The sequence below is a fragment of the Enhydra lutris genome, unplaced genomic scaffold (assembly GCF_002288905.1).
Source record: "Enhydra lutris kenyoni isolate GAN:26980312 unplaced genomic scaffold, ASM228890v2 scaffoldscaffold1, whole genome shotgun sequence".
Classification (NCBI taxonomy): Eukaryota; Metazoa; Chordata; class Mammalia; order Carnivora; family Mustelidae; genus Enhydra; species Enhydra lutris.
In genome coordinates this window covers 81,682,304-81,708,318 of record NW_019154085.1, presented here as the reverse complement: position 1 = coordinate 81,708,318, position 26,015 = coordinate 81,682,304, and the positions used below count along the sequence as shown (strand labels likewise).

Here is a 26,015-nt window from a genome sequence, read left to right as displayed (position 1 = left end):
TTTGGATTTTAATGTATGACGGTCTTTATTTACAACTTTATTGGCAAAAAAGAAGAGGGAAACATTTAAAACAGTTTAACACAGGGCATTGCAGCTGATTCTGTCAGGTTAAAGAAGTTTCTTTTTAAATGTCCATCTAATCGTCCAAAGATATACAATACTGAATCTGCATATGCAGTTTCCTTTATGAAATACAGTGCTCATATTTTAGGCAGTCTTTGAAACACATAAATACAAAGAAAAACACTCATTAAAAACTGTGTTAAATGAAGGGTATTTTAAATTTAAATTTATGTTGTTCTTATAATACATGCCCAATGAAAACCAAAAGCTGGAAAAGCAGTCACACTTCCTACTTGAATGGACAGTTACAACAATCATTTTCTGCAATGACCATTATATTTTCAATTTATCATGAACTACTCTGAACTTACTATGAGATGTAGCCAAAGTCAGAAGACAAGACGTAGGGAGAATATTCCTTTTTTGGAGGAGAGTAAGCCCTCCAGAATCAGCATGGGAAATAAACATCCTGTTGAAGAATTCTAGGTGGAAAAAAATTAGTGTAGTCAATTTCAACTCATGCTGAGCTGGCTTAATTTTTTCAGACTTGTCTGGTGTCATTCTTCCAAATCAAGTGTGTTTAATTCTTCTTCTAGTTCATCCAAATCTTCCCCAGTAAAAAGATTTTCATCAACAGGAACAGCATCGATGGCTCCATTTTCCTGTCCCTCCCCTTCGTTGTCCTCTTCCAAATCACTTCTTTCACCATTTTCAGCCCTACCTCCAGAAGCTTCACTTAATTTGTTTTCTAAAAGTAAACATTGAAATCAGTAAAGCCAAGAAACAAACACTGAGAGTCACAGACATACATTTTTTTTCCTTTTTCAATGAAAGCCTTTCCTAAGATTACTCCAACAAGAAATGATCTTTTTCTAAGCCTAAGAAAGCTTAAGCTATATACCTAGTGCAAGTATGTTGTGCACTATAGACATTTGATTGCTTAGTGGTATACATTTGAAAGTAAGATTTATCTTCCATAATTTAGTGTTTCCTATATGACCTAGCAATTAGGTTTTCAGAAAGTCAACTTCCACACAGTATTTTGAATAAATGACCACGGAATCAAAAAATGTTTATTAGCAGCTACTTAGCTTTTGATTTGGGGGACAGCAGTTAAATCACACTAGTTGTAATGCTGCAAAGAGATGTGAATCCAAAAACATTTCAACCTATCAAATTGTGAAAAAAAGAACCTAGGGTTATGCAGCTACTTTATAGGCTAGGAAAGACTGAGACGACAAAAATGCTGTCTTTTAATGTTCAAATACACCAATATTTACACAAAGACAATTTTTAATAGCCTTACTTAGATTTTAGCTATTTTAAACATCTATGATGTCAAGTCTTGGGGGATTATAGACTCTGAAGTCCTTGCAATTTTGCCTACTGTTACCAGCCCTACTTTTAAAAGGATAAATCCAGTCTTCAGATTGGCATTAAGACAATAGCCTGACAGCACTCACACCTCAGGAGGGCAAGCCAGTTTTTCAAGTTATAACTTGCATTCTTTTATTGTAAAAATAAGGTTAGTTTTTGCTCTCTCAACCTTTGCCTTGATTAGTATTCTACGTTTTCCTCTCATACTAACCATGCCAAACGTTCACTTTTCTTTCAACTCCTCAATCAAGGCACCATTAGACATAAATTTTATCAACAAGCCTTACTACCCAGCCTTTCCCCCATTCTCACTCTTTACTGAACTTATTACTTCTATTTCCAGATCTTGTTTCTTTAACTAATACCCTTTCATCTTTCATTTTTCTTCTCCCAGATCTTTTCCCCTGGTATATAAGCCCTTCCCATGACCATGTCTCCCCCTCAAGCAAAATTTGTAAGAGTGATCTGCACTTATTTTTCTCCTCATTCCTCTTATCATTGCAGTCCTGATGAAAACTGGCACCCTAATTCCTACAACTCCTTTCTTACTGCAACTAAAGATTTCCAGTTTAAATCCTACTTAATTTTTCTGAAACTTTTCTTTCTTTTCCTTTGTACTTCTCAAGCTTTCCCTCTTTTGAGTACTCTAACTGATGTCTGCAGTATATTCTACAATGTTCTCATGTTAAGTATTGTGCCTGGGTGAGTTCATTCACTCTGAGCTACCAACGAAAATGATTTTCGAAAGTTTTCCTCCTGTTGACAGTGTCACTTTTGATAATTAAAATATCTCAAAATCATGAGGTTCCAAACTGATTAGCTACATCTCCAAAGTCATTTTTGTCCCCTTCTACTTCCAGTTAATGGCTTCGGTATCCACCTCGCCACCAATTCTACAGCTTCCACGACTCACTATTTCTATATATAGCCAAACCATACATATTTATGTTACCAGTCTGGTACCTGCAGACATCAAAGTTTGCCAGTCTGGTCTAACTGTCCACCCCTGCTATCTTTAGACAGTGTCCTAGTTCTTGGAATATTGGAATACAAAAGTTAGCATACTTACCATCCTTTTCTGAAGTGTATGTGCTGAATCTTTCAAGACTGGCTACAGTAATACCTGTCTCATCTACATCTCTTGGGATATACAGGCTTAAATCTATGTCATTTACACTCACAGAATCATCAACCTTTAAAAATATAAAAAATAAAGTTGTTACTTATGAGAACAGCTTTCATAAATTACTTACCTTTTACCTCTGACATTTATCTTAGTGAAACAAAATTATTACTAATGCCAAGTGAAAACAATAACTTGACAACTGCCAAAATTCACTCCTTTTCCTAAACTTCTTGGGAAAAAAAGTAGCAATGTCATGTTTCAACTTTCTTCCTCTCACATACAGAATATGAAACTTTTATTTTCAACTCAAGGACAGAGGTTAAAATTTTATACTATACAAAAAATGAATAATCAGCTATGTTTGCCTATAACTGAGTGATTTTGCTGTTGTCTCCTGCTCCCTACTCAATTTTCCCCTTACTCTTACCTTTTAGTCTCTGTCCCGTTTGTTTTTTTCCAGTATAAAAATCATTTTCCTTTTAGGAAAATAAAACACATACTTTTTAGCTAATACATACAAGCATTTAACTCTACCCCAGTCACTGTTCTACTTTCTGTATAAAGAACTATAATATAATTTTATTAACTCATTTAACTCTCGCAAGTAGTCTGCATGTAGGAATTATCATTATGACTTTATTACAGATCAAGATAGAGACCTACAGTGTAAATGATTTCCCAGATGAGAGTCAGGATTTGAACTGAGGCCCTAAAGTTGATTCTCTTAACCATGCTATTCTATTGTTATTCTCCACTGTTTCTCTCCATCAACATGAGGAGATGAGGTGCCAAAGCTTCTTCTTACCTCATCACCACCTGTTCCTTGGGTGTAACGGGTATCATCTGCTTCCTCATCATCATCATCAACCAGTTCAGGACGAAATTCAAACACCTCACGACCACTAATCTATTCAGATACACAAATATATCAACTCATGGTAAAATTCAAACATTTCGTGGTCATGGATTTCAGACATAAACATGATTAAATTATAATAAATTCTTGCATGACACAGAAATTATAAAATGAAAGAAAAAATAAAGAATCTCTTCAGGTGTGTTTGGGACGTACCACTAACGCCTTCCCTGCCTTGAAGTCTGCTTTCCTTCTTTCCATATCTTGCTCAAGTTTATCAATCTTTTCTTGTCTTTTTCTTTTCTTCCATGCAAGAAAAGATTCTAGAGTGATTTTGGTAACATTTGGACCTAGGGCAGAACGCTGCAAAGACAAAAGAGTTGTTTATTTTCTCCCAAATCACCTATAACAATATTTAATAATTTTCTCTTAATGCAATTAAGTCCTTGCCTGTGACTGTTAAGACATCAAATTTAGAATAAACAGATTTATTTTCATTTTATATGGCAATGAGTGTCCAGAGATACAAACATTTGTAAACACAGTAAAATATATTTTCTGAGCTGCATTTCTTTTCAATACTGAAAGTGAGTAAAACCTGTCATACGAGAAATGGTTTTAAAATAAGTCAACTGCTGAAAACAAAAAATATCTAAAGTACCATGAAAATATCCAAGTATCATTTGTGTTCCTCAGGAAAAGAGGGAAAAAACTAGGCAAAAACACCATCTGCTCCTGAGAGCCAATAATCAAGTAATAAATGTATGGAAAAATAATACTTCCTGAACATCTGCCAGCTAATAGTATTAAATGTTTTCTACACATACGCTAACACGCTGATCTCCACAAATAAGCCAACAGAAAGATATGGGAAATTTACCGAGGTTAATAGCTAGTACTTAGCAGAAGTAGGATACAAACAATCCCAAATATACCAGACTCCAAAGTCTGCATTTTCTATTATAGCATAGTGCCTCATATGAGACACTAAACAATATGCCCATTTAAGAACAAATGTATATAAACCCAACCTTAGACACTTACACAACGTATTTAGACAATCCAAAGACAAAATGGATATAACTTGAAATATATAATCCTAAACCTAGTATTTTCAATAATCTCAACATTTTTTTGTCACTCCCAGGAGCCATATCTACTAACTCAGTGGCCCCATCTGCTATCTCATGGAGTAAACCTCTTTTGTGCTGAACCAGAAATGAGGAGCAGAAGATTTTCTTCAATGAGACATATTCCCCTCTACTGACACAGTGGGAGTTTTGACCCCAGGGATGATAAAATATACAACTGGAAAACTGTAGGAGCTGTTTCCTTCAATATATATTACTGATTAGTAAAATGGCTAAAAAATAAGACATCAGGGGAAACATCTAAAACTTCAAGTTCAATAAGTCTAAGTATCATTTTAATGAATATACTAGTACAACAATCTTATAGAATTTATTTGATAAACCAGTGGCATAAAAAATTGTTTCATAATCCTAAAATTAACGTCATGATGGACTAGTGATTATGGTTAGGTTTATATTCTAGACATAAAATAACTAAAGAAAAAAATAAGGCAACTTTGGGAAAAGGTGCATTTTTTTTCCCCTTTCATAAAAACATGCTATTGCCCCCAAGTGGTAAATATTATAATTTCACGATAAATACTACTTTAGTTTTATAGTAGGAAAAAATTCTAGTTACCTCTCTTTCAATAAGATCTTCTAATGAAATTTCATCTTCTTTCTCTTCTTTTTTTTTATCTTTTTTCAATACAAATCCAGGAGGAAGTGCATGACGATACATGCAAATATCACCACCTCCAGGGCATACCCAAAACCAGCCATACTTGTTGTTTTCAATAGCTTCAAGGAAATGCTTGCACACCTGTAGAGACAATATTATTCACAGTAGTGGCTCAGTGAAGTCCATTTCCAAGGTAAATGCTTAAATATATGGAACAAGTACATTCTTATTCACATCCTTAGGCTATTCTCTTTTCAGAATACCCTTGGCATAGAAATGTACACGTAAATCAATCTTAAAATACTTAATATGATGGTAAATTCCCTTTAGAGAAGATCTATATAAAATTTCTATTTTCAACACTGCTCTAAATTCTGAATTACACAAAAGGACATGCCTCAGTTTTAGCCTTTGTAAATGTAATCCAACCCTGATTTTTAAATAAATGAAAAAAAAAATGTGGTTATAAAAAACTAAAACCAATGATTTTGTTTTGATCTTTCCTAAAAACTCATCACATGCAATAGTGATACAAATACTATTTGAATTACCTGAAATTATAGGCAATTTCTCACATTCTAAGAAAGGAGAAAGCAAGCAAGGTACAAAAGGAACACAAAGGACAGTGACCTTTGGTGCAGAATACAATTGTATTGAAGCCTCAGGTAATAAACTTTAAAAGAAAGAAGTGAAAATTAACTAATAAACAATATTCTTTTCCTGAAAAAAAAAATAGAGCAGATATAAATAAAACTAGTGTTTAGAAATTTTCTAGCATATCAAGGTTTTTCACTATAACTGCACTATAGATAAATATGTGGACATGAATGCTGGGTCCGAGAAAAAAAGTACAAATTTTTAAAAGTGCATTTCCTGGAATACTAGAGCCATTACCTATCCAAAACTCATTTTCACCTTCTTGTTTTAAAAATCTCATTATTAGAGTAGGTGTTTATCAACTGTCCCTCAATTCACTTTGCACAAGGAAAGAATTCTTGTCTGAATATGTGATCGTGTTCATCCATATCTGAGAGAAAGTAAAATCACCTCACAAAATGACACTTGAGGACTTTAGTCACATGCTTTTCAAAGGCTACTTTTGAAAAGAATCTTATTTTGTATGACTTAACACTTGCAAATTCCAACAAAGCTTGATGAACTTTATAAAAAGCTCCAATAATTTAAAAAATAATCCAGTAAAAAATAGCAGCAAATACCTTGCCACATAATTCTCCCTAATGATAAATATCACAGCAACTCAATTCAAGAAAAGGACATACTATTTGAGTTTTTGGTTTTTTCTTTTCCGCCTCACCGTGCTTCTTGTTCACTACTTCTTCCAGCTTTTTCTCATCCCAATTATCCATAGTATCTAAATAAAAAGAGATACGAAAACTAAATACTGTAATTTTATCTACTGTTCCCAAAACATATTGCATTATCTCCTTAGGAAAGCTGGATATAAGACTTATAACCTGACACATTTTCTTTAAATGACACCAAAGATAGGAATAAACAGTGCTATGAAATTATTCACCAAAATCCCAAGCAGTTTAGGCAAATGAGAAGGTAGTACTGGAAGAAAGGGTGAGACTAATCCAAAAGAAGTAACTGCTTTTTATACATCCTCATTTATTTAACTAAAGGACATAATGCTGTCAACTCAGATTTTGTGAAAAAGAATTTTTTTTTTTAACAAACACAGCCTTCCTAAGAGCAAAATATTCTTCAAGTTCTAAATATCTTAGTAACAACCAAAAGATATTTTTAAGAAAATGTCTTAAAAAAATACCTTTTTCAAGTTCTTCATCTCTTGCATCAATGTAAACACTTCGCTTTTCACACTTTCTCTCCAGAGTCAAGTCATGAGAGAACTTACACTTATCTCCTTTAGTACACTGTCCTTGCTTAAAGAATGCACACACCACGGATTTGGGATCTGCACCTATGTCAAATGGCACATGGTATTTGTATTACAATCTGCCAGATCACAAAGTATAGCTTCTATCTGAGATATAATTACTAATGGTGAACTTGTTATTTTCCATTCACTGATGTGAGAGCAAAATACCACTTATAAGTGATTATTAAGACATTTCTTTAAAGCTCATTCTACACCATTTTTTTTTTTTACCTATTTTGTGTTTCTTTTATTCTTACCATTATTCCTTCCATTCTTACTCTTATTTCCAGAGGTGAGAAACCAAACAAACTCAGAGGTTATTCCATAATCACTTGTCTAGTTTGAGTCAATGAGGCAGAGATAAAAGAGAAATATAAACATACATGGAGATACACTACCAAGAGTTTGGAACTTTTAATTTATAGAACCGCAGGTTGTCTACCAAAGAACAGATATTATAAATCAACTAGCAGACTGTCTAAATCCTTAATTTTACCTTAAGTGGGGAGCTAGTGGCTGGATTTATAGTTGTACAATCACATAGCTGCGCACATATATAGAGGAACTATAAGAAAGTCATTGATATAGTTTAATTTTGACAAAGGGAATATCATTTCCATAGCATACACACTGGCTTATATGAAGAAGATATACATCAAAACAAATTAAAGGTTTTTTAAATTGCAGTTGACCCACAATGTTGCATTAGTTTCAGGAGTACAACATAGAGATTTGACAAGCCTATATGCCACCCTCACCACAAATGTAGCTGCCATCTGTCACTATGCAATGCTATTACAATACCACTGACTATACTCCCTCTGCTGTACCTTTTATACTCATGACTTCTTCACTCTGTAACTGGAAGCTTATACATCCCACTCCCCTTCATCCTTTTGCCCATCCCAGGCCTCCAACCTCCTCCCCTCTGGCAAAGCATCAGTTTATTCTCTGTATTTATGGGTTTGTGCTTTTTGTGTGTGTGTATTCAATAAAACAAATCAAGAGGCTTTTAAATATGAATTATATTTGATAAAAATAATACTTCCGACATTTAAAATTTACCTTTACTTATTTTTTGAGCAGCAACTACGGGTTTGAACAGCTCATTTAGTTCCTGCAATTCTTTCTTCTTGTCATCTTTCTTCAATTTCTTTTCAGCCTCACTTTGTGCTACCTAAAATATTCCCAGGAATAATATGAAAATTTGGTTTCATATAATAAAACTGTTCTCATTATACAATAGTACATAGAGCATCACTAACAAAACATTTGCACATTTATGTATATATAGTCCATACCTCTTAGTATCAGTGTTACAATGGCCTTTAAGTAAGTATTAAATCGTATGGTTAAACTATTAAATGAAACTGCGAAATCTTGTATCAGTTGACTTAAAAAAATTTATAAAAATGGTACCATGCCAAGTAAAAAGCATATTCAAAAGCTTACAGCAATAAGCATTTATTAAGCATTTGCTACATGCCCAGCACTTTTAGTAAATGGTTCTCACCTGGGATTTTCTTCTTATGACAACCACCCACTTCCCAGAAACATGAGGGTGCCTTTTGAAGATCAGAAATGCAAACATCTGGAAATGCGCAGTCCCAGACAATAAAGAACTGTACCACCCAAAATACCTACTCCCCTTGTGGAAAAACACTGAGCTAGGTCAATGTGGGAGATAAAACAAAACAAATATGACATATGACATAGTTCCAGGCACACAATTTACATACCTAATATGATTAGAGGATTCATCCAGACATTTATATGTCAGGTCCTATGTTAGATGACAGGGAATACAAAGATGAAAAGATAAAGATGCTTATTTAAAGAAGCTCAGACTCTAGTGGGAAGACAGACATGTCAACAACTGTAATATAATACATGGTTCTCTGGGAACAAGGAACGCCTATATGCCTATGAAAATTAGACTGAGCTAATACCTTATGGATGAATTTTTCTGATGGGTAAGAAAAGGAATGCAGAGAGCCAGCCAATGCAAAGATACAGGCACGAGAAGGAACACAGTATGAGAAACATCAATGAAAAGTTTGGACTGCATCAGCAGGTGACAGGTAAAACTCCATGGCTTAAAGCAAGTCAATGACACAATCAGACTGTATTTTATAAAGACCACAATGGCAACTGTGTGAAAAGTGGACTAGAAGGAGCCCAAGAACAGCAAGGAAAATGAAGAGGCTAATGCAACTGCTGTAGGCAAGAAAACACAAGAGCTTAAAGTAGGCATTAGTAGCAAGGTTGGAGAAAAGAGGTGAGAACTCTTAAGGAGGTAGAACTGACAGTACGAAGTGACTGACTAGACATGAAGTAGAAAAGAGAGGGTGGGGTCTAGGACTATCCCATGTATGGTTAGTGCTGTTAAACAAGACAGGGTATACAGGAGTAACAGGTTTCAGGGCAGAAGGTGGAGAGGAACTCAGTTTTAGACATACTGATTATGAGATGCTTACAGAGCAACTGAATAGAGCTACTTAGAAGGTAAGTGGACAAGGATCTTGATACCTGGGGAGAGAGTCTGATTTGAAATAAAGATTTTAGAAACAGCTTACCGATAATAATTGATTAAAACTTTGAGTGTGTAAGAGATTACTCAAGAATAGCATAAAGAAGTGATTAAAAAAAAAGTGACAAGAGCAGAGGACAGTTCCCTGAAGAATACCAATATTAAATGAGCCAACAACACAACTTTAAAAAGCCCATAAAAGGGTCCAAGAAACATCAAAGATACAGGTGGAAATCCAGCACAAAAAAAGTACTTAAGGAAGGAGAAATTTTAGGAAGGCAATGGTCAAATGCTATAAGGTTAAAGATATCCCAAATCCTAACTTTGATCATATGGTAGATGTGTTCGAATGGAAAAATCGGAAAACATTTTTTAAAAAGAAAAATTTAAGTCATTTTATCTATAATAAAACTATTGTTTGCTCATGAGGTTCATTTCAAACATTTATGGACCCAGAGCAAGGATACATTGGAAGCCCATAAACCATTTCTGTGAATATTTATAAGTTGGAAATCAAACTAATGCTAAATAAAATATGGTTTGTACCCCTACTTGACAAATATACCTTACAACCTGGAAGGACAGGTTCAAATTTAAAACGCCCAGGTTCCATGGAGTTCTACGCTGGAGCACGGCAGTAAAACAAGAATCAACTTCTGGCTCTTCCTCTTCCCACACTGAGTTTCATCCCACCATGTGTGTGCATGAAGGTGGATGGTGTGGGGAAGGACATGGTATGGATTCAGATCTGTCCATACTCCCAGCACATACCCTTCTTTTTTTGTGTATGTGCCGCTGAAGTGAACACACAACCTTCCTTTTGAGTACTTCAGGCATATTGGCAGTACAGTATACCCTAAGTATAGGCAACATGACCTTTGTAGGCCCTGAAGTATTGTGGAGAGGGATGGTATAAACTCCCTTAACCCCACTGACTCCTTGCCTGTGGGAGAGCTATGTCTAGAGGAGAAATAGAGTAGGGTCATCCTCTACAGTACAGGGCCTACAGTGGGGTACCTACTGCCTGGCTCTAACAGCAGGACTGCTGCTCATTTTGCAGATAAAAGCCCAAGTACCCAAGAAATTATAAAAAATTATAATACTGAAGGTACCATCAATCCTAACCACCACCACCACTGAAAATTTCAGGCTTTCTCAGGTCTATAAAATATAAAATTACCTGTCAATATACTTCCCACTAGAAGAAAAAATAGGGAGTGGATGACAGGATTGAAAAAAGGAATAAGGGAAGAAAAGTAAATTCTTTTCACACACCTATATTCACCAGAAGATTCACATTATCTTCTCATTTAACCACCACAGGTACCACAATTATCTTACACCGTACAGATAAGTGTCACTAAAATTTAAGTTCATGTAACAAATGAGATGACTCCAAGATCTAAGCATACATTTTTATTAAACCAGGCTACTAAATGAGCAGCATGGAAGATCAATAGTTTTTGGCTATACAATCAAGCTGGGTGTAAGAAAAGAAAAATGCTCGAGGCACTAATCTGCTGACAATATATGTGAGAGAAATTTGTTTCAGATTGCAGTCACAAACATATATTCTGATGTTCTCAGATGAAAAAAAGTATTTCCAAAATTAAGGGTAGAGTGGCAAAAAGAGTACTTTTTAAAATAAAGATGCATGTCTGTAAAATCTTAAACTCAAGAAAGTGAAAGATCTAAAGAACATGAAGAAAAGGAGCTAACTTTTTTCAACGTGTTGCCAAAAGATAAAATGATTTCAAAATTCATATGGAAGAATAAATGCCTAAGAATAGCCAAGAAAAATATAAAAGTAGTAACATTTGGGGGAAAGGACTTCCTTTAAGAGCTAACAGAACAGGGGCACCTGGGAGGCTCAGTGGGTTAAGCCTCCGCCTTCGGCTCAGGTCATGATCTCAGGGTCCTGGGATCGAGCCCCGCATCGGGCTCTCTGCTTGGCGGGGAGCCTGCTTCCCCCTCTCTCTCTGCCTACTTGTGATCTCTGTCTGTCAAATAAATAAATAAAATCTTAAAAAGAAAAAAAAAGAGCTAACAGAACATGTTACTAAGGCACTATAATAAAAATCAATGGGATACTGGTTTAGGGACAGACAATAAACAGAACAGAAAAGAGAATCCAGGAACAGATCCTAATATATTTGAGACTTTACTATATGTCAACAATGGTATTTCAATTTGGTGGGATAAATGATGCTGGTGTAAATGGCTATTTATTTGAAAGAAAATGAACTTACTGACATATAAAATAAATTTATGACAAATTATAGACTGTAAAAATAAAATAGAAATCTAGGAAAAACACACATAATCCAGTGGTGCAAGAGACTTTTTAACTGTATTTTTAAAAAGCTAGACATACCTGACAATACAAAAAATAAAAATTATTGTACAGCAAATGAAACAGAAACATCACAAATTATCTGTAATGCAGGCAAAGGTGTCTCTCATAAATTGACAAGAAAAAGACAACCAGAAAAGCAAAGGATATGAATACACAAGTCAGAGAAGTATAAACCCAGACAGCCAACAACCATTTGAAAAGGTACTCAAAACAGAACAACAACAACAACAAAACAAATGCTACTCAAACTCACTAGTAGTGAGGGAAACAAAGCAAAGAATGAGGTCTCAATTTATACTTACCAGATTGGAAAACATTAAAAAGAACGTTAGTACCTATAACTCATGCACTGCAAATGAAAATGTGAAGGATTACAATCGCCACAGAAACTAATCTAATCTATTAAAATTAGATATCTGGGGCACCTGGATGGCTCAGTTGGTTAACCATCAGATTCTTGATTTCCACTCATATAATGATCTCAGAGTCATGAGATCGAGGCCTGCTTTAGCTCCGAGCTAACTGGGATTCTCCCCTCCCCACCCAGCTGGCACTCTCACACTCTCTCTCTTTAAAAAACAAACAAATAAAAAAAGAAGTCCGTTTCCCTTGATCTAGAAATGTGTCACAAAAAAGCAAAAATGCCTGTAAGAACACACGTACACAGACATTTCTCATAGAATTATTCTAACGTCAAAAAGCTAGAAACAAAGTGATCACTTATAGTGAAATGGATGTATACAGTACACCCATATTGTAGAATAGTATGAAGCCATTAGAAGAAATTAGAGCTATATCAAAATGGCTTAGAGAAATATCTAAGACATACTGCTGAGTAACAAAGGCAAGATGCAGAAAAGTTTTAGAGTAGGATTCCGTTTTAAAATACAATTACCATTCCAAATACGTCTATCTGTAACAGATACCTTATTACATCCATATGAAGAAAATGCAGAAATTTTAAGTTATTTACCTGACGTGGATTTTGTTGACCAAACTTAACCTGATGAGTGACAGCCTTAATAAACTTCTGTTGCTTTGCTCCTTTCTTATTCTTTAGACCAAAAGTTTTGTCCTGAATGAAAAAGAGGACAGAAATATCTTAGCAATTTATATTAATTTCTCATCTATTTTTTTCAGTCAGATCTAAAAATCACTCTTTCATTTATGCAAAAGAAAACTTTTCTTTAGTATGCTACATAAACATGTGAAACACTAAAACATCAAGTCGACCCAGAATTCTTTACAATTCAATATATACTTACAACTATCATTATTAAACCTGTTACTCTAGGATGCTTTTTCCAAAGTGTGTTTCAGAATATAAATTCTACCATCAACAGACGAATGGATAAAGAAGATGTGGTATATATACACAATGTAATACTATGCAGCCATCAAAAGAAATGAAATCTTGCCATTTGTGATGACGTGGATGGAACTAGAGGGTATCATAGTTCGCGAAATAAGTCAATCGGAGAAAGACAACTATCATATGATCTCCCTGATATGAGGAAGTGGAGATGCAACATGGGGGGTTAAGGGGGTAGGAGAAGARTAAATGAAACAAGATGGGATTGGGAGGGAGACAAACCATAAGTGACTCTTAATCTCACAAAACAAACTGAGGGTTGCTGGGGGGAGGGGGGTTGGGAGAAGGGGGGTGGGGTTATGGACATTGGGGAGGGTATGTGCTATGGTGAGTGCTGTGAAGTGTGTAAACCTGGCGATTCACAGACCTGTACCCCTGGGGATAAAAATATATGTTTATAAAAAAAAAACTGAAGCAATACTAAAGAATATAAAATAAAGACATAAAACCCCTTTCTGTTTCCTGCCACCTCCCATTTCCTATTTGATGGTGGCAGGCACAACTAGAGGAGTACATGTATACATGCACACGTGTGGCTGTGGATGCTTATGTCTGATTGCACATGAAACAAAATGGAGTAACCTCATGTTTACTATCATGGAACTTTCTTATTTCACAAAATAACGTATCTTAAATTTCACCATGTCACAGCATAAATAACACGTATATAAAAATTAACATAATAATTTTATTATTGACATTTAAGAAGTTTCTAATATTCTGTTATGATGATGTATGAATTTACATCATATTGTTAAATGTTAAATGTTTCCATGCTGCGCATATAATTGTTATTATACATATATGAAGGTTTATGTAATAATTCCCTTATTGATGGTTAGTTTTTATTTTTAATGTAATGACAATGCTATAACGAGCATACTTGTAAATATATTTTGTGAATATGTTAAAAAAAAAAGAATATAAATTCTACAGGATGTGCAGGGTTGGAATACAGGACAAGGTGACCTACAGTCAAGAAAGTTTAGGAAAATGCTTGCCTAACAGTGTTTTCAATTCTTAAACGTAAGATATCTTAGAGCCTTTACCAGAAGGGATGCAGTATGTAGCAATTCTGAATCTTTTTTTTACTTCAGAATGCATTCTTCTCAGAGTACCCTAAGGGATTATGTACTACCAAACACATTTTAGGAATACTGCATAAATATTATGTACTCCACTGGTTTTGTTTGTTTTTTTGCAAGAGAATTATCTTCTCAAAACAATTTAAAAAAATTTTTTAAAGATTTATTTATATGGGTGCTTGAGTGGCTTAGTTGGTTGAGCTCTGTTCTTCTACTGAGCCAGTAACCAACTTATCCATACACTATCAATCTTTGTAGACTGAGGTTCAAACAGATGTTTAACTTTATCCTTTTTAAAAATTTATTTATTTTTTAAAGTAAGCTTCATGCCCAGTATGTGGGTTGAACTCATGACCTCGTGATGAAGAGTTCCATGCTCAGGGAACCTGGGAGGCTCAGCTGGTTAAGCATCAGCCTTTGGCTCTGGTCATGATACTAGGGTTCTGGGATCAAGTCGCATATTGGCGGGGGGGGGGGGGGGTCCTTGCTCAGTGGGGAGCCTGCTTCTCCCTCTGCCTACTGCTTCCCCTGCTTGTCTGCTTGTTCTCTCTGACAAATAAAATCTGGAAAAAAAAAAAAAAGTTGCATGCTCTACCAACTGAATCGACTAGCTGACCCTAGATGTTTAATTTTAAAATGGGAGTTTGCATCTTTTTCATTCTCTTGTTTGTGGATAGGTCTCAGAAAGGATGAAGCAGTAAAAAGGTCTATACTACTGAAAGAAACGTGAGACCCTCTAAAAATAATCAGTCTGGAATAAACTGACGATTTTAAAGCCCTCACTTTGGTATTATTCTGAGGGAAGGGACAAAGTAATAGGAAGTATTAACAGCTGCAGAATACCTATGTGGACACGTTGGAAATGAAAAACAGTACTGATATGATTAGTATTTGAAAACATTCAGCATGACGTAACTTTACAGAATCTCAAAATCAGTAAAACAGATCTTTCAGTTTTCTTAACATTTGCAAAGTTGAAGACAGTTCAGCTCTAGAAGGGTCTCATTAAGAAGTATCTTTTTATTCATTCACATCTACATCCATCCATATACCAAAATTTCACTTTCCCCTTCTTAAATTTCTCTCATATTTCAAAATTCTACATGAATTTTCTGTAATTTATGCATGTAAAAAAAGTAGGACACACAAACATGCTGAACTTGAGTTTTTTTAGGGCCAGTGTCCCCCCCCTTTAAAAAAAATATATTTATTTGACAGAGAGAGGGATCACAATTAGGCAGAGGGGCCGGCAGAAAGAGGGGGAAAGCAGGCTCCCCGCTGGGCAGGGAGCCCGATGTGGGGCTTGATCCCAGGACCCTGAGATCGTGACCCGAGCTGAAGGCAGAGGCTTAACCCACTGAGCCACCCAGGTGCCCTTGGTGTCCCTTGTTTTTATAGGTAAGAGAGTTCAGTATTCAATTCAGTAAGAAGAAAAGATGGTAAAGTATAATGTGATATATGAAAAGAAATGAGCAACTGGGTATGAAATGACACTTTCCTTTTACAAAAAGTGAGTTCTCATGGGAGGTAGGGGAGATGGAAAAATCCTAGATAAAAATATCAAGATCAAAGTGCAAGTACATCTACATAAGGCCTGCCAGAGAAGAGCGTAACTAGGGTTCAAACCATGCCCCATAAGTTAACCACAAAACTATTGAATAATCAAGGCCAAACAGCAAGATAGATACTAACAAATAAAGATTTAGGAAAGAAAAAAGTGCTCTAAGGGGACTTGCCTAGTTAGAAAAAAATACTCATGACAACAGTTTCTGATAGAAGTATATAAGCTCCAGATCCCAGAAGAAAAACAGTTTTTCAGGTTTAATTACACTGCTTTAGCACATAATTAACCAGCCTAAAAGAGATAATGAATGAGTTGTGTTTTTAAAGTCTTTAATTAGGTTAGAGCTCAGAAATCATTATTTTTTTCACAGAGACAGGGGACACATCTATTCAGCATTCATGAAACCTAAAGTCAACATATATTTTATTGAATCCTCTTAACAGTCTTATGTTATATTGAAGCTGAGAACTGTTCAACAATTCTTCTTAAGTCAGACTGTATAGTGTAATGATTTAAGAGTATAAGCTCGAGCCAGGTTGCAAAAGTTCTAAGCTCAAACAAAACTGAGCAAATTACCTTCTTTGCCACAGTTTTCTTATTTGTAAAGTGGGTCTCACTCTAACCTTTTATGACTGTTGTGGAAGTTAAAAGATTTACTACAAAGTAGTGGAGCACACTGGTTAACAGTAGGGGGTCTACAGCCACACTTCCTGGGTTTGAATCGTGGTTCAAACGGCCAATTTAGTAACCTTGGGCAAGTTATTGAATCCCTGTACCTGTTTCCTCAATTATAAAAAGGGTGATAAAACTTATCTCACTGAGAGAATTTAAAAAGCTGCATAAGGGCGCCTGGGTGGCTCAGTGGGTTAAGCCGCTGCCTTCTGCTCAGGTCATGATCTCAGGGTCCTGGGATCGAGTCCCACATCGGGCTCTCTGCTCGGCAGGGAGCCTGCTTCCCTTCCTCTCTCTCTGCCTGCCTCTCTGCCTACTTGTGATCTCTCTCTGTCAAACAAATAAATAAAATCTTTAAAAAAAAATAAATAAAAAGCTGCATAAATTTATCACTTGTACGTGGCTTGTCTTCTCTCCTTTCTCCAACACACTGATAACTGTGTCTGGCTCACTAAGTGTTAACTATTAAGTGACACAGATGGTATCTGAACCAAGGTATATTTGACTCCAAGCAAAGTCTTTGTTCTTTCCACCATGAAAAACTATTTTCCAGAGAAACCTAGTTAGGTTACTGTGCAGGTTGGTACACAAAAAGCTTTCTGAATACCACATTGTTGATGTGGGATACTAACACCGCCTATTGAAAATAGGATGGTTTATAATTTGGAATACTTCAAAAGGACTTTCTCCCTTTTTCTTGAATTTAGGACACTTATGTGAAGATTAACCTGGATTTTTTGCAGGTGGGGAGTATGAGACAGGAAGACTGGAGGTTACAATTGAACCCAAATCGTGCTTAAAATAAAACTGGAAGGGGTGCCTGGGTGCCTCAGTTGGTTAAGCAACTGCCTTGTGCTCCGGTCAGGATCCTGGAGTCCGGCATTGGGCTCCCCACTGAGTAGGGGGCCTGCTTTTCCCTTTGACCCTCCACTTCCCGTGCTTTCTCTCTCTCTCTCAAATAAAATCTTAAAAAAAAAAAATCTCTTATTTAAAAAAAATAAAAAATAAAAAATAAACTTGGAAATAGTAGTCCTCATTGGATCAATATGGTCCCAAAGTTTAGGTTATAAGGAATGAACAGTGTATGTGTATGTTTCAGATGTGCAAAACTGAATACAAAGCAGTTTAGAAAACACATTTTCTTTTTTTAAGGATGGCTCCCTGAAGCTCCAAGAGCCTTAATATTCAATGAACTCCAGACTTCACTTAAAACTGACCCTTTCTTCTTCCCCCTGCCATCCCATTAAGTAATCATGCTTCTTTTACAGCCAGCCTCCAGTCCTTAAATAAGATATGTGAAAACAAGGGGGAAGGGTTGGGAGAGCAGGACAATACTGAATAGTACTCCAAGACACCTAGAGACTACCTTTTGGGACACTAGGGTAAGCAGAAGCAAGCACCGTTTTATTTCGTTAGTCATTGTCTGCCTCCCCCAACCGCCACACGCACTGTCTAATGTATTTTTGTTCTCCATTCATGAAATGGATATTCTACAGCTGGCTAATCTAACTTCAAATAATCAACAACTGACCTTGACTAAAGTTTTTCCATTGGCAACCAATCATTTCTCTTTCTCCATCCTTTACACATCTGGATACCATCTCTTTAGGTGTCTTACTACCACTTTTTTTTTTTTTTTAAGATTTTATTTATTTATTTGACAGAGAGATCACAAGCAGGCAGAGAGAGAGGAGGAAGCAGGCAGAGAGAGAGGAGGAAGCAGGCTCCCCTAGAGAGCAGAGAGCCCGATGCGGGGCTCGATCCCAGGACTCTGAGATCACGACCTGAGCCGAAGGCAGCGGCTTAACCCACTGAGCCACCCAGGCGCCCCTACCACTTTCTTTTTTTTTAAAGATTTTATTCATTCATTTGACAGGGACAGATCACAAGTAAGCACAGAGGCAGGCAGAGAGAGAGAGAGAGAGGGAAGCAGGTTCCCCGCTGAGCAGAGCGCCCGATGCGGGACTCGATCCCAGGACCCTGAGATCATGACCTGAGCTGAAGGCAGCGGCTTAACCCACTGAGCCACGCAGGCGCCCCTTACTACCACCTTCTTGCTGCTACAAGTCCATAGCTGGACAATTTATTTGCATGCCCTACAACCCAAGGATCCTTTCTCTTTCCATTTTCAAATCTACTTCTCAAAGTTGACTTCAGTTTATTAAATGTTAGCTATAAGAAAGCAAATAGTATATGCCATTTGAGATAACTGCATAAATGTCTAACAGAACCATAACATATTTTGATACACTCATTTCAGAAAGAAAATACCTAATAATGCAAATCAATTAATACATTTTGGAAGGGTTAAAGAGAGAAAGAAAAAAATGTAGGCAACAGAAGGAAATTATTTCAGGTGACAGAAAGTAAACCCTTTATAGACAGCACAGGCCAGTCTGAATATTTTCACTTACTAGTTCTTTTTTAAATAGTAAATAATAGCAGCTGCCATTTATTATCTATACGTCAATTACTTTACAAATGTCATTTCATTTAACCTACAGCTCTATAATATAGGAATTAGTTCCATTTTGCTGATAAGAACTACATAAGGCTTTGCTCCCAGCTCCTCAATCAATTTTCATCCTTAACCCCATACACTAGCCATCAGGATATGCTAGGGTTTGGGGAAAGTTAAAAAAAAAAAAAAAAAAAAAAGTCATCTATAATATTTAACAAAGAGGAATATATTGTTTCCTAACCAGGCTAAGTAATAGAATTTTCTACATAAATCTCATTTCACAACAAATGACAAACTTAACACTAAATTCACAATATTGTTGTACCTCTCCACTGGTAGCAAATATCCATGCAGTACAGTTGAGTCTACAAAACCTTACTACCATTAAGGGAAAAAAAAAAAAAAAAAAGAAAAAGATGCCCACCATATATGATAAATGGGGGGGAGGGGCAGGCTAATATCATCACTGTTAGGGTATTTTTGGTTAAAAAATGCAGCTGTCTTATTTTCTATTTTTCTTTGGCTAAGTTTTCATTAATGAAACTAAGGTTGCTTTCTCTCTACCTTAAGAATAACTGTGTACAAGATGAATGAACCCATTATATACCTACACTTTTAGTTGATAAACAGTACATAACTTTCATGTAAAACTCCTTAAAACAAAAATACTACTCCTGCCAATTTAAGATAAAATCACTGCATACAGTTAAAGTTCAATAATGTAGGAGGTATACTTTGTCAGGTAACATTTAATTTCACGTCAATAAGGAAATTTCACTTTGTATCACGTTAATTCAATCTTAGTACAGGAAACTGACAAGTATAATGTGATCCCTAAAATGTCCCTCGTTTACATAGCACTGAGTGCTATGAGATCACCATTCCCAGAGATTTACTCAAGTGCCAGTGTCCAGATTGTTCAAAAAGGTGACAGGAGACACATGTGTGAAGAAGATAGTCATTTGCTTTTAAAGTTCTGGCTATCTGCTTCATCACAGTTCTAAATAGAACAAATTAGCAATAAGAATACAGGTTGGGAGGGTGCACCTGAGTGGCTCAGTCAATTCAGCATGCGACTCTTGACCTCAGCTCAGGCCATGATTTCAGGGTTATGAATTCAAGCCCTAAGGTGGCTCCAAGTAGAGCCCACTTAAAAAAAAAAAAAAGAAGAAGATAGAAAGAAAAAAAAGAAAAAAGAATACAGGTTCTGCTTCAGAGCTGGAACTCAGCAAAGATTACTAGAATTCTTTATAAGCATGTTAAACCAGCAGAATTTAAAAATTATGTAAAAATTGACAAAGACAAGTTCCAATAAGGTTTATACTATGAAGCCTTGAGGGTTTTCACTGCTGTTTTTCAAGGCTATAAATACCAAATATTAAAAACAGTAATCAGGGGCGCCTGGGTGGCTCAGTGGGTTAAGCCGCTGCCTTCAGCTCAGGTCATGATCTCAGGGTCCTGGGATCGAGTCCCGCATCGGGCGCTCTGCTCAGCGGGGAGCCTGCTTCCCTCTCTCTCTCTGCCTCTGTCTACTTGTGATCTCTCTCTGTCAAATAAATAAATAAAATCTTTAAAAAAAAAAAAGTAATCATTTAGGTATGCCTGGGTGGCTCAGTTGGTTAAGGGTCTGCCTTCCACTCAGGTCATAATCCCAGAGTCCTGGGATTGAGTCCCGCATGGGCTACTTGCTCAGTGGGGAACCTGCTTCTCCCTCTGTCTGCCGCTCCTCTTGCTTGAGTGTTCTCTCTCTGACAAATAAATAAAACCTTTGAAAAACAAATAAACAAAACCAGTAATCATTTATAAATAAACTCATTTCAAAACAACCAACATGCATTTTGGTCGAGTTCTGATAAAAAATAACAATTCCACAAAGGGTGTCCATTATTCAGGTATACCATAAGCAGGAAAATGGTCATAGGTTTTTCCAATTATATCCAAAGAACACGAAGAACTGTTTAAAAGTCACTGATGGTTCACTCTCAGGAAACTCACTGGTAGTCATTAGAAGGCAAATATAAAACATTCAAGAACGTCAATAATGTTCCTCGGCCATAAAGAGCTGTAGACTCAGGGCACTAATTGAATAAATGTGTGTGTATACACACATATATACATGTGCATCTACATATCTGTGAATACATAACAAATTCAAATACGGCACTTAATACAGCTAGCGACACTGAAACAATCTCTTTTAAAGCAGAGCGGATATAATTCACAATGTATATATACAGAGCCATGTACAAACGGTGAGCTGCGACCTTAAAGAAACCACCACTCTATGGAACTTGTAATGGATCGAAAAGGCCACGAAGTGGTAATTTGTTAGCTCGAAACAACTACCACTCCTAAGTGATGGGTAAAATTGGAACACAAAGGCTCCTCACGAGCCGACCCCCCCAGAAAACGTCTGACCCAAGCCCATTCAGCGTACTTTCCAAAAACACCATGCTAGAAACGTCTTCAATTTTAAGGACTAGCGAAGGTCAAAACCCTGAAACGGGAAGGGGAGAGGGGTGCACTTTCGGACCTGGGTCGGTGAAGGCGGGCGCGTGGGCGGAGAAGCAAAGGCTGGGTGCGGGGGCGCCAGCAGCGTCACTATAGCGATGAGAGGTAGGGAGCGTCATCACGGGGCTGGGGAAGGGGCAGTGGGCCACAGAGCCAGAGGGGGACACGTCGTCCCGGAAGACAAGAGCAGAAGCCGTGGAGCGGGGAACCAGAAGGCTGCTTCCCTGAGGGCTCACAGCATGAGTGGGGGAGGGGGTGGGTACTCACTTCAATAATCTTCTCCTTCTTTTTCTGCTCCGCCTTTTTGCTGCCCCCGGCCTGAGCCTGTTTCTTGGGGGGCATTGCGGAGACAGGTGGCACCGGCCAGACTTAAGCGCAGCTGGACACCGTCAGGGTATCTGGCCCGCGGCAGAAGGAAGAGGACACGGGCCTCCTTCGCCGCCGCACCGCACGGAAAGCAAGGCGCTCACTCGCCGCCGAAATGCGGCCTTTGCGACAGGTCGGTGCCGCAGAGCATTGTGGGTATCGAGGAGGGCGCCCGAAACGGAGCTGCGCGTGCGCTTCTGCCGCGGCGGGCCAGGAGGGGGCAGGGAAGGGACGTGGGGAAATGACTTGGCATCCCTTGTGATGTCGTTCATCCACCTGGTCCTTTCTAGGTTGTGTCAGGCCTTAGGATCAATGAGGCGAGTTGGTTGTCGCCTGCTGCGCTTTGGTCCTCCCTTCAGGTTCGTTGTTGTTGAGGATGGGCGATTCTTTTTGTCCTGCCTGCTCGGTTAGTGATTGCCCTTACCGGTTCCCATCCTGAATGATCACCTAGCAGCCGCCGCAACTCAGGGCTGCTCGGAGGCCACGGTACTCAAGTACTTTCTTAGGCACAGGGCCGGCGAGCACAGCATGCTTCGGGTTCCTGCAAAGCCTTATTAAGACATGGAAAAAGTTTCATTTGAAGGGAGCCAGGGGTGGCAGCCCAGAGAAGGGGGAACTTGAACTCTTTTGATGTACTGTACTTATCAAATCATTTTCAGATTTCAGGAAAGTGTCTAGATGATTCCTAAAAACCCATTTGTAATGTGAAAACCAAACCTAGTTTGGGGGTGGAGAACACATCTCAACAACTTTCATTAAGTTCTTGAAAGGATGGAAACTACTTGGCACATTACACACATTATTTCATTTAGTTATCACAAGGACTTTGAGGTAGGAATTGTTACTATTTGCGTTTTCACAGAAAGGAAGAAACATGGCCAAGGTTATGTTAAAAGCTGAGCCACGGATTTCAATTTTGACAGTTTCATATCTATCTAAATTCCTATCACTAATATTATAAAAGTCTAGATTTCTATCACTAATATTACAAAAATGGTCCTGTTTGAAAAAGTACGTGAATGAATGGTTGGTTCCTGTTAATATTTCTACAAACCAAAATACTGTTGTGTGTGTTTTTTAATGTAATGCTTGGCTGTTATTTTTGTTCCATGATTATCATTTAATCTGTTTCTGTTAGAAAAGTACTATAGGGCCTAGAGTCATCTTTATAGATTAAGGTTTTAAATCTTTTTCACTAATTTCCATAAGGAGAGAACTAAGATTCCTTTAATTAGTGGAATTGATTATTTGAGTAGTAGCTTTCTACATAAGCTAGATAATGCCAAAGAATCCCAAGTATGGGTGTGTGTGCTTGTGTATATGTGTTTGTGTATATACAGATCTTTCTAAACTTACGATGGGGTTATGTCCTGATAAAACCATGGTGAGTTGAAAATACTAAGTCAAAGTGCAATTAATATATTTAATCCACTGACCATCATAGCTTAGCCTAGCCTACCTTAAACATGCTCAGAACACTCACATTAGCTTACAGTTGGGCAAAATCATCTAATGCAAAGCCCATTTTATAATGAAGTATTTAATAGCTCATGAAATTTATTGAACGTTGTACTGAAAGCAAAAAAAAGAATGGCAGGGGTGCCTGGGTGGCTCAGTCATTAAGTGTCTGCCTTCAGCTCAGGTCATGATCCTGGGATCAAGCCCACAATAAGCCCTGCATCAGGCTCCCTGCTCAGCAAGGAGGCCTGCTTCTTCCTCTCTCACTCTCCCTGGTTTATTCCCTCTCTCACTCTCTGTCAAAGTAAATAAATACATAAATAAAATCTTAAAACAAAATGAAAGAAAACAAAACAAAAAACCAGAATGGCACTATAGGTAAAGAATGGTTATGGGTCTGTTGGTTGTTTACCCTTGTGATCATGTGGCTGACTAGGAGCTGTCGCTGCTGCTTCTGCCCAGCATTGGGAGAGTATCTTATGACATATGAGTAGCCTGGGAAAAGATAAAAATTCAAAATTTGAAATATGGTTTCTACTGAATGCATATCACATTTGTATTATTAAAAGTAAAAAAATTTTAAGTCAAACCTTCATAAGTCGGGTGCTGGCTATATATACAATCATGAAATTTACTTCCTCTGGGCTCCTGTCCCAGGTTGATGGACCACCCTATCTTTTACTTCTTTATTTACTCCCTTATTTATTTCCTTGTTTATCTTTTGTTATTTTTGTGGTTGTTCTTGTTAGAGCACAGAGGGACCCAGCCTTCTTTCCTCTTTACTCAGTTTTATAATTGATTTGATTCTTTGGGGATTCTCTCCTTTAAGAGGGGTAAAATGTAGTTGTCTTAATTGTTACTTTTTAGTGCTTTCAAAAATACACTTTGGGCCCTTTGTTTTTGGAAGAATTTTACTGGCAATTGTTCTTATGAATCTGATCAATAATAAGTAACAAATATGGGGGAAAATACAAAGACTCTAGAATCTCATTAATTATAATAGTAGTGCCAGGTCCATAATTTTTAACTACCTTCTGTCTTTCACATTTGCTTTTGTTTCTGCCCTGAAGTTGTGATTTATGTAGAGGAAAAAGATCCTTCCTGGCCTCAACTGAAAAATAAACATTTCTAAATATGGTGTCTTCTCTGATAGCTCTCTCTCACAGTCATTTCTTCATCAGTCAGAAATCTGACTAATTGAACTCACTGTTTTATGAAATAAGGTAATTGCTGGTTTGCAATCTCTGATAGAAAACTGCAACAAGAGGAGGAATTCTATACCTGCTTCTCCACTTCTTCATAATTCAAGCTAAATTCCCACAAAACAAAGTTTAAAGTTGTAGTCAGGGGTTACCAAATTCAAATGCCCAAAAGGCAGGGATATACATTTGGGTGTCAAGATGAGTGAAATACATTAGGGAATGGTGGGACCACGGCCAAGCCTGAGGTAAATGCACACCATTAAAGAGAGAGAGAGCGAGAGAAAAACAAACAAAAAAAAGCAATACCTGCCTGGCTGATTTGATGGATAGGCTGTGAATTTACTGCCTTGGATACCATTTCCAAAACTTTACATTTTTAGAAGACATCAGAATATATTTTTTGAACCTGAGTCACTAGGGTGTAGATTTGGAATGGAAGTAGATTTTTTATTATTGTTGTTACCCAACATCCAAAGGTCCTTCCTGGCCATGGTTAATAATACTGTATCGTATACTTGAAAATTGCTAAGAGAATAGATTCTAAAAGTTCTTTCACACATAACAAAAGTAACTATGTGACATGATGGATGTGTTAACTAACTTTATCGCAGTATCATTTTGTAATATATACGTATATCAAATCATGTTGTATACCTTAAACTTAACACAGTGTTATATGTTACTTATATATCAATAAAAATGGAGGGAAGAAAGAGAACGGGGTAGAGATCCAAGATGTAAGACAAAGCAAACAAAGGTTCTCCCTGTGTGTGTGAGAAAGAATTACCCATTATGTTATAATTCCCGCTTTACAAGCTAAATGGGGGCAAGTTTCTCCTTTTCCCTTACCCCACATAACCAGATCCTCAATTCATAATCTAGGGAAGGGCAGGAAGATTCTTCTTTCTCTCCCACCTACACCTAAGGCTTTGTCCTCAAAGGAATGAGACAAGACTCAGGAAGAGTTCTGGAGTTCTTAAGGGCATTTTAGGGATTACAGATCCAGTGGTGGTAGGCCAGTGGCAACATCTGCACTAGACTTCTAATTATATTCTTTGGTATTCTCTCTTGCTGCTTTGTTTTCCTAGCCTGATTTTCTAGGCTCCCTAAGATTCTGATTTACTAAGATTTCCAGGATTCCTTAAATTCTGTGCAAAATATTTCCAATAAATTTGCTTTTTACTTAAGTTAGTCTTGATTTTAGTTGTTTGCAACCAAGGACTCTGTAGTGGAGTGAATTGTGTTCCCCCTTTATTCATATGTTAAAGCACCAATCTTAGTACCTCCAAATGTGAAATTGTGACTGTGTTTGGAGATAGGGCTTTTCTGGAGTTGATTAAGTTGAAATGAGGTGATTAGGG

At 37.1% G+C, this 26,015-nt stretch overlaps 1 protein-coding gene across 2 annotated transcripts; it reads right to left on the bottom strand.

The window, feature by feature from the left end:
* Window positions 1-22,473, bottom strand: LOC111142332 (zinc finger CCCH-type containing 15). Of its 2 annotated transcripts, none has more exons than XM_022495370.1 (10): window positions 21,896-22,473; window positions 12,937-13,038; window positions 8,143-8,254; window positions 6,967-7,119; window positions 6,455-6,546; window positions 5,133-5,315; window positions 3,639-3,785; window positions 3,372-3,473; window positions 2,510-2,633; window positions 1-811 (listed from the first exon to the last, which is right to left on the bottom strand). In XM_022495370.1, the coding sequence occupies exons 1-10, from the start codon at window positions 21,968-21,970 to the stop codon at window positions 621-623; spliced, it is 1,281 nt and encodes a 426-aa protein (XP_022351078.1). In that variant the 5' UTR covers window positions 21,971-22,473; the 3' UTR covers window positions 1-620. The 2 variants fall into 2 exon arrangements, with proteins under 2 accessions (XP_022351078.1, XP_022351082.1); XM_022495374.1 differs by having other exon boundaries at window positions 3,435-3,473; window positions 21,896-22,125.
* Window positions 22,474-26,015: the final 3,542 nt, after the last annotated feature.